We start from the raw sequence: 17,559 nt of genomic DNA, 5'->3' as shown, positions 1-17,559 counted from the left end.
GTTAGACACACACCATTGTAGGGAAAAAACAGACCATCCGCTGGCAGCTGCTGTTGTGGAAAAAATGCCTTCCACCCTCTGGGCAGAGGGGCCCACAGATGTAGGCCTGATTAAATGTTCCCCTATTACCTTTCAGTTAACCACCGACCAACCAATATGGAAGCCCCAATACACTCACATCTATTGTGATAAAGTTCATTATTTTCCATAATGTAATGATGAAAATTTAACATTCATATATTTTAGATTCATTGCACACTAACTGAAATATTTCAGGTCTTTTATTGTCTTAATACAGATGATTGTGGCATACAGCTCATGAAAACCCAAAATTCCTATCTCACAAAATTAGCATATAATTAAAAGGGTCTCTAAACGAGCTATGAATCTAATCATCTGAATCAACGAGTTAACTCTAAACACCTGCAAAAGATTCCTGAGGCCTTTAAAACTCCCAGCCTGGTTCATCACTCAAAACCCCAAACATGGGTAAGACTGCCGACCTGACTGCTGTCCAGAAGGCCACTATTGACACCCTCAAGCAAGAGGGTAAGACACAGAAAGAAATTTCTGAACGAATAGGCTGTTCCCAGAGTGCTGTATCAAGGCACCTCAGTGGGAAGTCTGTGGGAAGGAAAAAGTGTGGCAGAAAACGCTGCACAACGAGAAGAGGTGACCGGACCCTGAGGACGATTGTGGAGAAGGGCCAATTCCAGACCTTGGGGGACCTGCGGAAGCAGTGGACTGAGTCTGGAGTAGAAACATCCAGAGCCACCGTGCACAGGCGTGTGCAGGAAATGGGATACAGGTGCCGCATTCCCCAGGTCAAGCCACATTTGAACCAGAAACAGCGGCAGAAGCGCCTGACCTGGGGTACAGAGAAGCAGCACTGGACTGTTGCTCAGTGGTCCAAAGTACTTTTCTCGCAAATTCTGCATGTCATTCGGAAATCAAGGTGCCAGAGTCTGGAAGAAGACTGGGGAGAAGGAAATGCCAAAATGCCAGAAGTCCAGTGTCAAGTACCCACAGTCAGTGATGGTCTGGGGTGCCGTGTCAGCTGCTGGTGTTGGTCCACTGTGTTTTATCAAGGGCAGGGTCAATGCAGCTAGCTATCAGGGGATTTTGGAGCACTTCATGCTTCCATCTGCTGAAAAGCTTTATGGAGATGAAGATTTCATTTTTCAGCACGACCTGGCACCTGCTCACAGTGCCAAAACCACTGGTAAATGGTTTACTGACCATGGTATCACTGTGCTCAATTGGCCTGCCAACTCTCCTGACCTGAACCCCATAGAGAATCTGTGGGATTTTGTGAAGAGAACGTTGAGAGACTCAAGACCCAACACTCTGGATGAGCTAAAGGCCGCTATCGAAGCATCCTGGGCCTCCATAAGACCTCAGCAGTGCCACAGGCTGATTGCCTCCATGCCACGCCACATTGAAGCAGTCATTTCTGCAAAAGGATTCTCGACCAAGTATTGAGTGCATAACTGTACATGATTATTTGAAGGTTGACGTTTTTTGTATTAAAAACACTTTTCTTTTATTGGTCGGATGAAATACTAATTTTGTGAGATAGGAATTTTGGGTTTTCATGAGCTGTATGCCAAAATCATCCGTATTAAGACAATAAAAGACCTGAAATATTTCAGTTAGTGTGCAATGAATCTAAAATATATGAATGTTAAATTTTCATCATTACATTATGGAAAATAATGAACTTTATCACAATATGCTAATATTTTGAGAAGGACCTGTAGATACACTCGTTTGTAGCAGGGATTCGCACTTTCTCCAGGAATCTTCAATCAGGTTCTAATAGACTGTCTCCCGGATTGCCTATTACCACCAAACACCACTCAGATTCAGTACGTGGATGACATTCTCCTCGCGACACCCACTGTGGATGAATGCTTAGAGGCAACACCAATTGTCCTGTCACATTTGGCTAAACAAGGCTAAAAGGTTAGCAAAGCCAAACTCCAGATCTGCAGACGCCAGGTTGACTTTCTGGGCAGAGTTGTTGCCCAACCTGGCACGGGGATGTCCCCAGCTCACCAATCTGCAGTTTTGTCCCACCCAAAACCACTCCTGGTTAAGGACATGTTGTCTTTCCTAGGGCTCACAGGGTATAGCAGATCTTTTGTGCCCGGCTACACCGACCTCACTGCACCTCTTAGAGATCTTGTCAAAAAACAGGGCATGAGAAACCTCACTGCCCCGCTTGAATGGACCAGAGAAGCTGAAGAAGCGTTCATTAACTTAAAAAACAGCCACTCGCAAGCTGCACATTTGGCACACCCAGATTACACGTTGCCATTTCAGCTGGATGTTTCTGTAACAGCACACACAGCAAATGGTGTGCTGTTCCAGAAAAAAGGGGGGGTTAGGACAGTCCTCATGTACATAAGTGTAATGCTGGACAACATGGAACAAAGACATCATGAGTGCACCCGACATGCAGCAGGGATGGCTAAAATAATCCAAAAAACAGCTCATGTAGTGATGGGACATCCTCTTAACATATTGACATCACATGGTGTGGTGGCCTTTGTGAACTCTCAGGCTTTCACACTCTCACCACTGAGACAACAGAGGCTGAGTAAGGTGCTGGAGGCCCCAAACATCACATACACACATGAAAGAATAAACATGGCAGATAGAATAACTACCGGTACACCACGTCTGTGCAGAAAAAGTGGAGTTTAATGAAAAAATCAGAACAGATCTTCAGGACTGCAGGACAGAAACCCATTAAACATGTACAGGAAATGAGAAAGTTGGCTGAAGCTTTGTTGCTCCCTCAAGAAGTAGCCGTCATTAAATGCAGAGGACATGACAGCAGTAACACCAGAGTAGCACAAGGAAATCAGGCAGCCTACCAGGCTGCTAAACAGTGTGCAGGATATCAGCCCAGGCACATAATGCTGTGTTCAGAAGCAGGGTGGACACCAGAACCCACCCTGGAAGAAGTACTGAAACTACAAAAGGGGGCCTCTCCTGAGGAAAAATCAGTTTGGAAGGCCCGAGGAGGCTCACAGGGTCAGAATGGTCTCTGGAGAAGCCCAGACGGACGTCCCGTTTTGCCACCAGGTCTTACCAAAGTAGCCCTAGAAGAAGCACACGGAGTAGGACATGTGGGAACAATGCAAATGTTGAAAAATCTTGAACACTGGTGGCACCCTTTTTTGAAACCAATGGCAGTGCATTGGATTAATTCATGTGAGATGCGCAGGCAGTTCAATGTTAAACCAACCTTGAAGCCAGCACCTGGAAAGTTCCCAGTAGACCCAATAGCAGGAAAAGAGGTTATAATTGATTATACAGACATGACTGCAAGAGTAAATGGGTTCAAATATCTGTTGGTGTGTGTGAATGCATTTACTGGATGGCCGGTGGCGTGGCCTACAAAAAAGGAAGACAGCATATCTGCAAATCTGTGGTGAAGTGTTTGATAAATCATTATATCCCTAGACACGGTTTTCCAGCTAAAATAAGGTCTGACAACGGAACACATTTCAAAAATGAGGAACTCAAGGAAGTGGAACAATTTCTGGGACTGAAACACTCATTTGGCACTGTGTACCATCCACAGTCACAGGGGAAGGTTGAAAGAATGAATCAAACCCTTAAAACCAAATTGGCTAAGATCTGTGCACAGTCCAAAATGAATTGGGTTACTGCCTTGCCATTAGCTCTGATGTCTGTACGGAGTTCTATAAATCAGAAACATGGTTTAACTCCACATGAGCTGCAAACAGGGAGGCCATTTCCAGGCCCACAAACAAGGTTACCGTTTCTCACTGAGTGTGAACAATCTGTCTCATCGTGATTATTACAGATCTCTCCACAGTCTTGTTACAGCTTTCTCCAAACAGATCCCAGCAGAACAAGAGACCAGGGTTGGGACCACCACATCGGAAGCCGAGTGGGTCCTCCTGAAAGTCATCAAAAGAAAGTGGTCAGAACCAGTCCATTTCAGGTCACAGAGAGGACGACCCATGCAGTCAGGCTGAAGGGCAAAGGCGCTACTTGGTATCACTGGAGCCAGTGTGCAATAGCAGAACCACCTCAACGATCCCTTTCTCAGGTCCAGGAAGATCTGAGCAAAAACACAGGAGAAGATAATCTCACTTCTCTCACCCAGGAAGGGGCAGAATAATCCCCGGGTGAGAGAAATTAGCCCAGGGTCAGTCTGCCCTGAGAGCTGCAGACGGAAGAAGAGGCAGAAGTGATTGAGTTTCCCTCTCACTAGGAGTGGTAGAGTTTCTCTCCCACTCCAGAAGACACTGTTCGGCGAACATTTTATATTTTATATTACATTTTGATTTTTTGTATTTTTTTTCAGGTTATGATTTAACTGTATATGTTTATGTTTTAAGTTTCATAAGTAAAAAAAAAAAAATGAGTGCCCAAAGTAAGGGAACTAGACTCTCTAGGAGTTTCATCATAGGTGGAGTGTTACTGTCAGTATTCATTGTTACGTTTATCTTATGGTATTTTTGTGAACTTCCATTCCAGACATGTTCTGAAAACCACTCCGGGAAGGTGTCCAAAAGGTCTAGGGTAATTCCATCCAAGGACGTATGCCTTAAGCGTTATGGGGGATTAGAGTTAAATTATACGTTAGGAGCAACTACCACTTTTCGGTTTGACCTGTGTGATGTCATGAAGTGTGGGAAGAATCCGACTGCCTGTTTGGGGTATAATGTGTATTTGTGTGCCAATCTCGACGTGTCCACCCAATGCGCTTCAGGCAGGACCATGAGTTTATATGGGTGTTAGGTATTATTTAATCAACTCAGAGGTAAGGAACGACACAGAGTCAGTTTTACTTGCGGCAAGGGTAGCTGTGCAATACAAACTACGAAGTATTAGCACCCCTTTCTCTTTATTTATACATGCTTGGTCACACACAGTTCAAACAACATTCAGGGTGGGTGTGTGTGTGGGTGGGTGTGTGTGGGGTCAGAAAGGTTAGGGTTCATTTGTCTTGATTATAAACAAACAGACGAAGTGGGAATTGGGGACCTGGTGAATAGCCCCCAGATGCTGCTAATAAAAGCATGAAAGAATAAAAGCATAAAAGCATAACTCATTCTTGTCCCCATCTCCCTTCCTGTAACATGTAAGGAGGGAAAAGCACTTAGAGCAGACATGAGTGATAAACAATACAAAAGTTTTAAAACCCTAACAGTCCCCCCTGTTTTATCACGAATAAGTCATGAGTAAATACAACTAAAAGAAAACACTCTGTGTGAACACAAACCCACAGGACGGAAAGCAGATTATATTGTGGGAAACTCTCACACGGTTCCTCCGCCCTAGGCAACCACCAATCATGGCAGTGTGAAACAATATAATAAAACAAAGAAAACAAAATGTAATTAAAAAATAAAAAATAATTAAAACAAGCCTTGTTCATATAATCATTGCACTTTTTCTCATTTCACTTAAACAGCAACTTCTTTCAATTTTCTGCCATAAGGTCATTTTATGAAGTACAAGTATGAATACACTCAGGCATTGGAGATATATTCATTTACAACATGGCATCATAGTCATCTGCTTTTTGGGTCCAGTGTCCATCTTGTCCATCTCTTCTCATGTAATGTTGCATCCTGTGGATCCTGCCTTAAACAGAGAAAGAGCCCTGCTACCAGGATTAAGCTCAGTCCTGTCCACACGTTACAAAAAGCCATGCTAAATTGGGCACAGGTCAGTTGTTTTCTCCACCAGTTTGAGATGCTGAGCCCTATGGGTCACCAGCCCCTTTGTAGCCGGTCTTCCTCTGTAAAATATTAGCATATTGTGATAAAATTAATTATTTTCCATAATGTCATGATGAAAATTTAACATTCATATATTTTAGATTCATTGCACACTAACTGAAATATTTCAGGTCATTTATTGTCTTAATACGGATGACTTTGGCATACAGCTCATGAAAACCCAAAATTCCTATCTCACAAAATTAGCATATTTCATCCGACCAATAAAAGAAAAGTGTTTTTAATATAAAAAACGTCAACCTTCAAATAATCATGTACAGTTATGCACTCAATACTTGGTCGGGAATCCTTTTCCAGAAATGACTGCTTCAATGCGGCGTGGCATGGAGGCAATCAGCCTGTGGCACTGCTGAGGTCTTATGGAGGCCCAGGATGCTTCGATAGCGGCCTTTAGCTCATCCAGTGTTGGGTCTTGAGTCTCTCAACGTTCTCTTCACAATATCCCACAGATTCTCTATGGGATTCAGGTCAGGAGAGTTGGCAGGCCAATTGGGCACAGTGATACCATGGTCAGTAAACCATTTACCAGTGGTTTTGGCACTGTGAGAAGGTGCCAGGTCGTGCTGAAAAATGAAATCTTCATCTCCATAAAGCTTTTCAGCAGATGGAAGCATGAAGTGCTCCAAAATCTCCTGATAGCTAGCTGCATTGACCCTGCCCTTGATAAAACACAGTGGACCAACACCAGCAGCATTTCCTTCTCCCCAGTCTTCCTCCAGACTCTGGCACCTTGATTTCCGAATGACATGCAGAATTTGCTTTCATCCAAAAAAAGTACTTTGGACCACTGAGCAACAGTCCAGTGCTGCTTCTCTGTAGCCCAGGTCAGGCGCTTCTGCCGCTGTTTCTGGTTCAAAAGTGGCTTGACCTGGGGAATGTGGCACCTGTAGCCCATTTCCTGCACACGCCTGTGCACGGTGGCTCTGGATGTTTCTACTCCAGACTCAGTCCACTGTTTCCGCAGGTCCCCCAAGGTCTGGAATCGGCCCTTCTCCACAATCTTCTTCAGGGTCCGGTCACCTCTTCTCGTTGTGCAGCGTTTTCTGCCACACTTTTTCCTTCCCACAGACTTCCCACTGAGGTGCCTTGATACAGCACTCTGGGAACAGCCTATTTGTTCAGAAATTTCTTTCTGTGTCTTACCATCTTGCTTGAGGGTGTCAATAGTGGCCTTCTGGACAGCAGTCAGGTCGGCAGTCTTACCCATGATTGGGGTTTTGAGTGATGAACCAGGCTGGGAGTTTTAAAGGCCTCAGGAATCTTTTGCAGGTGTTTAGAGTTAACTCGTTGATTCAGATGATTAGGTTCATAGCTCGTTTAGAGACCCTTTTAATGATATGCTAATTTTGTGAGATAGGAATTTGGGGTTTTCATGAGCTGTATGCCAAAATCATCCGTATTAAGACAATAAAAGACCTGAAATATTTCAGTTAGTGTGCAATAAATCTAAAATATATGAATGTTAAATTTTCATCATGACATTATGGAAAATAATGAACTTTATCACAATATGCTAATATTTTGAGAAGGACCTGTATGTCTCTGCAGACCGGAAACCGTAGTTTCAGTCCTGCATGTTCAGACATGCATGTCTAGGTTCGAGACTGGTTTGGACCAAAATGCAAGCAAGCACTTGGGAGCCACATGGTGCAATTTAACCGTCTCTCTTCTTTAAATGGTAAATGGACTGAACTTATATAGCGCTTTTCCAGTCATACAGACCACTCAAAGCGCTTTACACTAGAGCCACATTCACCCAATCGCACTCACTAACACTCACACATTCATACACCAATACACAGATCGGTTGGCAACTTGAGGTTACATATGGCAGGAGGAAGCTGGAATTGAACCCACAACCTTCTGATTGCAAGGCAACTACTCTTCCTACTGAGCCACAGTCACCGCAATTTAATAATTATAATCGAAGGACTAACAAAAATTGTCAAACGTCAAGAAGGAGCCAGGAGACATCAGCAAGACAACAGGTGAGAAACATAAGGAACCAGCGAGGAATGTAGCAAACAAACCAGTTAATAAACAGAGGGAGTTGGAGTATGGACCAATGAGGGAGGAAGGCAGGCAATCAGATGGAAGTGGTAACAGGTGCGCAGGCCAGGTGAAGGGACCTGAGGAAATAGGTTGTTATGGTAACTAATGTGAGACTGAGGCATGGGAGAAACTGAACTAGACATGGTCTTTGTATTGTATTGTATTGTATTGTATAACCTACAAATGAAAACAAACCTGAGGGTAATAAACCTAGAAGCTAGAAAATAGAAATAAACTCTAGGAAGAACTAAACCAGAGGACATAGGGAAAAGCTAGACTCAGGGAATAACCAACTGCTCAGGCCCCATAGCCTCCACACTGTCTATAGTTTCTCCCCCCACCTGAGAGCATTTAGGATGCAGTGGGTTGCTGCTGACAGCTTGTATGGCCACTGCCCGGAGATCCACTGGGCTGCAATCTCCCACCCATTGGCACTGCTGACAGTCAGCTCTTATTGTGCGCAGCCGGTGGGACACGGCATCAGAATTACCATGGAGATTGCCAGCCTGGTGGACAATCTGGAAATCGTAGTCTTGTAGCACCTCCAACCACTGAGCTAGTTGGCCCTCAGGCTCTTTGAAGTTCAGCATCCAGGTCAGGGATGCGTCATCTGTGCGGAGGAGGAACTTCGTCCCATAGAGGTAGTGGCGAAAGTGTCGCACCCAGTGAACCACAGCCAACAACTCTCGCCAAGTGACACAATAGTTCCTTTCAAGTCAGCTGAGAGTAACAACCCATTCTCCATCCTTCCCTCCCTGAGAGAGGACCTCCCCGATGCCTCTATCACTGGCATCAGTGTCAGCAACAAAGAGCTGGTTTGGGTCAGGGTACTGCAATACTGGGACCTTAACTAGTGCTGTCCTGAGTGCAGAAAAGTCAGTGGCACAGTCCTCATCCCAGTGAAATCTTTGGCTCTTCTGGGTTAGTCGATGTAAAGGACCAGCAATGGTGGCAAAGTCCCTCACAAACCTCTTCCCGTAAGAGGCTAGCCCCAAGAAGCTGCGCACCTCACTGGCATTCCGTGGCTCTGGCGAATCCCTCACTGTGCTGACCTTGTTTAGGTCTGTAGACACTTCAGCCGCACTGATGACATGGCCCAGAAAGGTGGTCTCTCTACGAAACAGGTGGCACTTCCGTGGGTGAAGGAATGTCAACGTAGGCCTCCAGCAGGTCTCGTAACTGTTCACTCTGCCCCTGGCTCAGTCCTTCACAGCTCCGCAGGCACAGCTCATGTACAGCTTTTCTGGTCTCCTTAGACGGCAGCCCTACAGGTGTCCTCCCCACCCCCATGCAGTCATCAGGTGGTTTTGGCAGGTCCCTGTCATAATCTGTAAGTGTTGGTGTACTGGCTTGTCGCACCCCTTCCTGATGTTGGGGGTAGATTTGAATGGTTTTGTGACCCAATAGGAGTGCGGCTGCCGTAACATCTATTACGTCCCCCCATGTCGTCAACAAGTCCAATCCAATGATGCAGGGGTCTTGAATGTCTGCCAGCGCGAACAAATGTTGGTTGCTCTCACCAACCTTTCATCCTAAAGCGCTCACCAGTAGCAGTGGTGACGTATCACTTGGTTAGAGCCCACCCTTGGAGGCTTGGTGTTTTTGTGTCAGGCGGTGTGCCTGGTCGAACCAAGGAGACCGTGGCCCCAGTGTCTATTAAGCCAAAAAGGGAACACCATCAAGTATAATGTTCATGTATAGTCCATGCGGTCCACCCAATTGGCCCAACCGCAATGCATTTCTTGTAACAGGGGTGTCTTCTGGTGGTGGTAGGTCCCCTTCATTACCACCCCCAATCAGTATAAAGAGGGTGGCAAGTCTTGTTTAGGTGGGGCTGTCACTGGGCAGTCACGGGCCAGATGACCCAGTTCTCCACACCGGTAGCACTCCAACCTTCTTTGTTGCCGCCGTCCCCAGAATGATGGTTGCATTTGGGCAGCCACCGCATTGCTCAGGCTGTCCTCCTCCTCATCACTGCCTCTATTAGCCTGGGCTGCATACAACCTCGTGCCGCTGTTGTCAGTCTTTATGCATAGCATGGGTTCCACTTATGCTATGCATAAAGAGGAGCTGGAGGAGGTGTCTGGAGAGAGGGACTCTCTACTACTCTGGAGTTGCCCACGTGGAGAGGCGGCAGGCTGGGGTGCGTTTGCTTGTTGCCCCCCAGCTCAGCCGTTTTGTTTTGGGGTTTACCCCAGTGGATGAGAAAGTCGCATCCCTGCGCCTTCGGGTTGGGGACAGGTCTCTGACTGTCGTTCCAGCCTACAGGCCGAGCAGTAGTGCGGAGTACCTGGACTTCTCGGCGTCCCTGACAGGGGATAGTGGATAGTGCCCCTCCTGGGGACTCCATTATTCTGCTGGGGGTCTTCAACGCCCACGTGGGAAACGACAGTGACACCTGGAGAGGCGTGATCAGGAAGAATGGCCTCCCCGATCTGAATCCGAGTGGTGTTTCATTATTGGACTTCTGTGCTAGTCACGGATTGTCCATAATGAACACCATGTTCAAGCATAAGGGTGTTCGTCAGTGCACTTGGCACCAGGACAACCTAGGCAGGAGGCCAATGATCGACTTTGTTGTTGTGTCGTCAGACACTCAGGTGAAGAGAGGGGCTGAACTGTCTGCTGATCACCACCTGGTGGTGAGTTGGATCTGCTGGAAGAGGAGAAAGCTGGACAGACTTGGCAGGCCCAAGCGCATACTGAAGGTCTGCCAGGCACATCTGGCAGAGCCCTTGGCCAGAGATGTATTCAACTCCCACCTCCGGGAGAGCTTTGACCAGATTCCAGGAGATGTTGGAGACAAAGAGTCCAAGTGAACCATGTTTTCCGCATCTATTGTTGATGCTGTTGTCTGTAGCTGCAGCCGTAATGTCTGCTGTGCCTGTTGCGGCAATCCCCAAACCCGGTGGTGGACACCGGCAGTAACGGACGTTGTCAAGCTGAAGAAGGAGTCCTATCGGCTGTGGTTGGCTTGTGGAACTCCTGTGGCGGCTGTCGAGTACCGTGAGGCCAAGCGTGCCGCGGCCCAGGCTGTGGCGGAGGCAAAAACTCGGGCCTGGGAGGAGTTCGTTGAGGCCATGGAGAAGGACTACCGGTTGGTCTTGAAGCATTTCTGGCAAACTGTCTGTCGCCTCAAGAGGGAGAAGCAGTGCTTCGCCAGCACTGTTTACAGTGGGGATGGGAAGCTGCTGACCTCAACTGGGACATTATCGGGCAGTGGAAGGAGTACTTTGAGGATCTCTTCAATCCTGCCATCACGCATTCCCTGGTGGAAGCAGAAGCTCGGGGGGCTCGGGGGGCTCGGGGTTAGACTCTTTCATCACCCTGGCTGAAGTCACCGAGGTGGTTAAAAAGCTCTGCGGTGGCAGGGCTTCGGGGGTGGATGAGATCCACCCTGAGTACCTCAAGTCTCTGGATGTGGTGGAGCTGTCATGGTTGACACGGCTCTTCAACATTGCGTGGCGGTCAGGGACAGTGCCCCTGGACTGGCAGACTGGGGTGGTGGTCCCCCTTCATAAGAAGGTTGACCGGAGGGTGTGTTCCAACTATAGGGGATAACTTTCCTCAGCCTCTCTGGTAAGGCCTACGCCAGGGTATTGGAGTGGAGAGTCCGGCCGATAGTGAAACCTTGGCTTCAGGAGGAGCAGTGTGGTCTTGTTCACAAGTGAGGGAAGAAGCAGGAGATCGACAGATGGATCGGTGTGGCTGCCGCAGTAATGGGGGCACTGTGCTGGTCCGTTGTGGTGAAGAGAGAGCTCAGCGGAAAAGCAAAGCTCTCAATTTACCGGTCGGTCTACGTTTCTACCCTCACCTATCATGACCAAAAGAACAAGATCCCGGATACAAGCGGCTGAAATGAGCTTCCTCCGTAGAGTGGCCGGGCACTCCCTTAGAGATAGGGTGAGGAGCTTGGCCATCCAGGAGGGGCTCGGAGTAGAGCCGTTGCTCCTCCACATCGAGAGGAGCCAGTTGGAATGGCTCGGGCATCTATACCGGATGCCTCCTGGATGCCTTCCTCGCGTGGTGTTCCAGGCATGTCCCACCGGGAGGAGGCCCAGGACACAGCCAAGGACACACTGGAAGGACTATGTCTCTCGGCTGACCTGGGAATGCCTTGGGCAGTCAGATGTTCAGGTTGTCTATATTTGTTTTCTGCTTTCTCAATAATCTTGCCTGTCTTCCAATATCTGCACTTTTCTTTATTAGATGTTCATTTACATAAACGTTGGTTCCTTTCAACTTTCTGCCCTGTTTGAGTTGTTATTTCTTTGTTTTCCATTAATAAAGAGAATAATAATTGCAGGTTTTTCGTTTTTGTTTTTTCTTGGGAGAAAGTGACGAGCCTCAATCCATTTGCTCTCTAACTGAATACCCTTGTTTTCAAAAATGGCCATAACCTGTTGTTCTAATGACAGTACTTCATGTTCCAGAGGTTCCCGGTTATCTGCAGCAGTAACATTTGCAAATGATCGATGATTAGTTTCCAATCCGCTAATTATCACATCATTTAGTCTGAAATATTGTTCCAAATCACAAACTCAGCTTTCCAAAACAGTAATCCTGTTATCCTTTTCCTCAATTTGGCTTTTACGGTCTTTTGTCTCTCCCAATAAGTCCAAAATGATTTTTGTTTTTTTTGAGATGTTGGTCACTTCTTCAGACAAGAAGTTAATTGACTTCTTTATATCTTCCAGGTCATCCTCATTTACAACATTTTTCTTTGGTTGCATTGTGTATAATGATGATTCCTAGTCCGAACCTGACTGCAGGTCTAATAGTTTATTGATTGACTTGGTGGCTAACAGTGAAGCCATCTAGCTTGTCCTGATGGCTAGGCTTGAAGGCTGAGCCTGGTAGCAGAGCCTGGAGGCTGATGGTTGGAGCCTGTTAGCAGGGTGCGGTGGCTGATGGCTCGAAACTGGTAGCAGAGCCTAGATGTTGATGGATGGAGCCTGTTAGCAGAGCCTGGAGGCTGATGGATCAACTCAGACTCATTTTCCTCCCCTCTGTTCTGCACGCACACACAAAAGCACAACACCACCGAGAAGGATGTGTTCAAATCCAGTACTTGCCAGATGTTCCTGTAGCTTCGTTGATGTTGTTGTAGGGTTCTATCTTTCTTTCCTTTTGGTTATGAATATAAATATTTCCCCTCTGTTGATCAGAGATAAATATGGCTATCAGAGTTCAATTTACACTTTGTAACATTCACATCAAAACAGCATTTGACAGGCTTCACTACAAAAAGTACACTTTACCATGAAATTTCTGGAGAGAGGAATCGTCCGAGCTTCTGCTGGCAACAACTTAATGCTCACCCTCTACCGATGGTCCACATGGCCCAGTCTTTTAGTGTTTAACCCTTTCTCTCTCCTAGACATGGCGATTGACTGAGCTTAACTGTAATTAACTATGTCCTCTCTTTCAGACACTAACCTTGAAAACTGGCTCAGAGTTTATCTGTTCTTTCTTTCTAGGTGAAATGACTAAAGGAGCTAAATCCATTAACATTTACTTTTCCTTCCCATAGAAAGTACTCCTAGATCAGTGCTTCTTTGGTCCCTTTGTGTCTCTGCTCTGTTCTCTCTAACCCCCAGTCGGTCGTGGCAGATGGCCAGGCTCACACTGAGCCTGGTTTTGCTGGAGGTTTCTTCCCGTTAAAAGGGAGTTTTTCCTCTCTGCTGTCGCTACATGCATGTTCAGTATGAGGGATTGCTGCAAAGTCAACGCCAGTGACTGTCCACTGTCTCTACATGCTCATCCGGGAGGAGTGAATGCTGCAAGTCACTGGCTGGATGCAATCTGCTGGGTTTCCTTAGACAGAAAAACTTTTTATCCAATTTCAATAAATAACTAACTTTGACTGCACTGTTCAATGGCTAGGATTAATTGGAACGTATGTACCTGACTGTTGTGAAGTGCCTTGAGACAACATGTGTTGTGAATTAGCGCTATATAAATAAAACTGAATTGAATTGAAAAGTCTAATTTGGTTAGTTATCGGGACTCTGACTTATGTTGTACAATTTTGTCAATACAGCTTTAAAAATAATTATTACATCTGAAAATTAAATCTGAAATGGATTTAGTAGCCTGTTAAACAGATAGCCGTAAACACATATCCATTCTATCCACAAAAGCCTGCATTTTGAACTTTGCATAAGGTGGAGGAAAGGTAGCAAAGATGGATATTTGGCAACGCTAAGTGGATATGTGTAAATATGTGAGTAAAAGGCACAACGAGGAAGTTCATTTAAATTTGGATATAGAAGATTTAGAGGAAAAAATTAAGGATGTTATATTGAAGGCAGCAAAACTAGCAATCCATGTAATTTAGTTCAATTCAGTTTTATTTATATAGAGCCATTTCACAACATATGTCTTCTCAAAGCACTTTAAAAGGTGAATTCAGTCCAGTCATACAGATTCCAAGTCCTGTACATACATTCCAATAATTTCTAAATATCAAACAGTGCAGTGAGATTTAGTTTATTGTTAAAATTTGTTAAAAAGTTTGAATTACAGCAGATTGCATTACAGAATGTTAGTAACGGTAAGAGGGAAAAAGAGAGGTACCATGGTGGACACAAGAGTATAGTGAAGCAATGAGGGAAGGAAATCAAGCTTCCAGAATACTGAAAAGAACACATAATTTAAATTTTTTTATTGAGTTTAAAAGGGCTCAGCCAGAAGTCAGGCAAATTATTAAGAAGGGAAAGAAAAAAAAGTGGAGCAAGTTTGATTACACAACAGGCAGAACAACTCCTATAGCCACTGTAAAGAAAATGATCAAGAAAATGAGAGGGACTATACGGGAGAGGACATACCTAACTTTAAAATTATGAACAAGAAACCAATGTAACAAACTGGGAGAAGGTAGAAATAATGGCAAAAACAGCTGCAAGACCCATAGTTCGGATAATTTATCGGAGCAGGAGAAATATAGCTGGGAACAGAGTAGAAAAGCAAATGCTATAATTTTAGATGGTTGAACGACCCCAGATATTAGCAAAGCTCAAGACATGGAGACATTAAGGATGAGCAAAATATTGGTTAAACCTGAAAAGATAAATAAAGCAGTTATTGGATATTTAAAGGAAATGTGATTATATATAAGAATATAAATAGATACTCTGGTCCACACTCCAGCACAGTAGATGGCGATAATGCATCTTAACGTTAGATGCCACCCCCAAAAAAAATCCCAAAAAGAAGAAGTCTGAGTAAGACAGAAATTCCAATCCCCGACATCATCGATTGTTGCTTTGAGTGAATGGGACCGATAGAACACGCCGGACACTAGCTTGCCAGCAGTTTAAGTGTTGGAATGATTTTATCAAACTCCAGATAACCACCTGATATTAAAAATGACAGATTACGTCGAGGAGCAAAGGAATGAACTTGAAGCCATAGAATCAATCTATCCCGACTCCTTTACAGGTTTGAGTTGATTAAAAATAGTAAATAGCTTCTAGCTAGCATTGTAGTGAGCGGTATTTATCTAACTAGTGGTATATGTTGATTGGATTGGAACTGTTTAAAGGACGAGATTTGGTTTTTCTTTTAATTGCCAATAGTTATGACTTATTGTCAATGACAGCTAATGAGACAGTGCTGTGGCATTTGGTAATGTCCGTTAGCTTCATTTTAGATTCGGGAATGTATATAGACTTACAAGGGTTTGGGTGCGTAAACGTTGCTCATAGTATATCGAGCGTTGTTCAACGTAAAAGCATGAAAACCAGGAAAACAGTTTAAAGCAGTTTATAAAGGCTACTGCACCGATCAGTGTCAGTCATCTTATAAGATTTAGACAATACTGCAGTATTGATCATGGTAATAATGATTTTCTTATTCATGTCGGCTTGCAGTGCTGTCAGAAGACCCCACCAGTTTCACCATCACTGTTATGTCAGACGCAGCTGAAAATGGGGACAGTGAGAACATATTCATTTATTAAATGCATCATTCCAAGACATTCCTTCTTTTTGAAACTTTCTTTTATGCCTATAGTGATAACAATGATTTGTTTGTGTTATATTATGGTCTGATGTTACAGAAGGACAGGTTCTGTAAAATACATACTTTTTTTTCTCATTACAGCTGTAGAAGCAACTTTAAAGTTTACATATGTAGCAAAATACCCTGATGAGCCCCCACTGTGGGAAATCTACTCCCAAGAAAATCTGGAAGATGGCGACATGGAAGACATTCTCACCCTGTTGAACCAGCAGGTCTGTTAAATCAAATGAGAATAGTATTTATTTTAGTCATTTTGCTTTGCTCTTTATTTGTGACCTTTTTTGTGGGGGGAGTGTTGGGTGTTTCACTTTATTAACCAGATAGATTGTTCTTCTGTGACTCTTGAGAGAGCGCACCTGCAGTCCCAATGTGGACTTTTATCAGTATCCCTGCAGCTCTTTTGTCTGCCCTGTGAGTTCCTGAGCTTTTTATCAGTGTTATATATATTCACCCAAACGCCAATGCCTGTAGAACTATTTTTGATGTTGTGCAGAGGCTTCAATCTATAGATATAGAGACAGAGATCGGTGGTCATGTGACTCATTGGGTGTATTTTTAGGCGCCATTTTAATGTATTGATTTGGTTTGTCAACAATGGCCGAATCTCAGGATGTGAGAAGAGAGGCAAGGACATCGGGGACATGAGAAACAGAACAACCAGCTAGACATGTGTTAAGGCTGAATTCAGTAGATGCTGCACAGGGTACATGCGTACATCTGATTCTTATGCCCCTTAGGTTTGGCACGGCTCTACTTTACTTTTTAGGCTTTTCCATTAGTAATGGGATGGTGAAACCGTTACTGTTTTTAGTACCTGTTTGCTTGCGCTTCCAACCATTCTGAGTGGCGCTGAAAAAGCGACGTCAGAAGACTGTTGGTCACTGATTGGGTAGAGGGGGGCATCACTAGTCACAGCATACACATTATAATAACAGATACTTTCAACTATTAAACCGTTGTACACTGGGCTTGTCTGTATGATCACTATAGCAAGCTAGCATTAGGCAGCGATAGCTTACCCTCGTGCGTCCTCTACCTTGTATCATTCAGTTTGATACCGCTCCAGGGCTCCCTTCTCTCTCCTGTCCCCATCCAGAGTGCTTTGTCTTGCTACCCGCAGCCGTCTTTGGCTATCTTCTGTTACTCTGAGTCTGATAACAGCTTTAGACTGAGCAGAAGTCAAAGTTGCTTTTGTTTATGTCACTACAAATGACAACATGTTACTTTTTCGTACTGTGGGGCCACGTTGCTATGTCAATTCTGCCTGTATTTATAATACACTGCTCAAAAAAATAAAAGGAACACTTAAACAACACAATATAACTCCAAGTAAATCAAACTTCTGTGAAATCAAACTGTCCACTTAGGAAGCAACGCTGATTGACAATCAATGTCACATGCTGTTGTACAACTGGAATAGACAACAGGGGGAAATCTTTGGTGATTAGCAAGACACTCAATAAAGGAGTCGTGCTGCAAGTGAGGACCATAGACCACTTCTCAGTACCTATGCTTTCTGGCTGATGTTTTGGTCACTTTTGAATGTTGGTGGTGCTTTCACACTTGTGGTAGCATGAGACGGACTCTACAACCCACACAAGTGGCTCAGGTAGTGCAGCTCATCCAGGATGGCACATCAATGTGAGGTGTGGCAAGAAGGTTTGCTTGTGAAGGGAGGGAGGAAGGCAGA

At 44.8% G+C, this 17,559-nt stretch overlaps 1 protein-coding gene across 1 annotated transcript in view; it reads left to right on the top strand.

Moving 5' to 3' along the window:
• The first annotated feature begins 15,065 nt into the window (after positions 1-15,065).
• rwdd1 (RWD domain containing 1) overlaps positions 15,066-17,559 on the top strand; it is a 14,363-nt gene continuing 11,869 nt past the window's right edge. Inside the window, exons 1-3 of the mRNA XM_047357416.1 lie at positions 15,066-15,287; positions 15,719-15,784; positions 15,951-16,081. Of these exons, the coding sequence (XP_047213372.1) occupies positions 15,215-15,287; positions 15,719-15,784; positions 15,951-16,081 (270 nt within the window). The 5' untranslated portion in view covers positions 15,066-15,214. The remainder of the gene's footprint in view (positions 15,288-15,718; positions 15,785-15,950; positions 16,082-17,559) is intronic.

Source organism: Girardinichthys multiradiatus, chromosome 3 (genome assembly GCF_021462225.1).
Source record: "Girardinichthys multiradiatus isolate DD_20200921_A chromosome 3, DD_fGirMul_XY1, whole genome shotgun sequence".
NCBI classification, from domain to species: domain Eukaryota; kingdom Metazoa; phylum Chordata; class Actinopteri; order Cyprinodontiformes; family Goodeidae; genus Girardinichthys; species Girardinichthys multiradiatus.
Note: the sequence above shows the minus strand (reverse complement) of the source record. Positions and strands in the feature narration are given on the sequence as shown.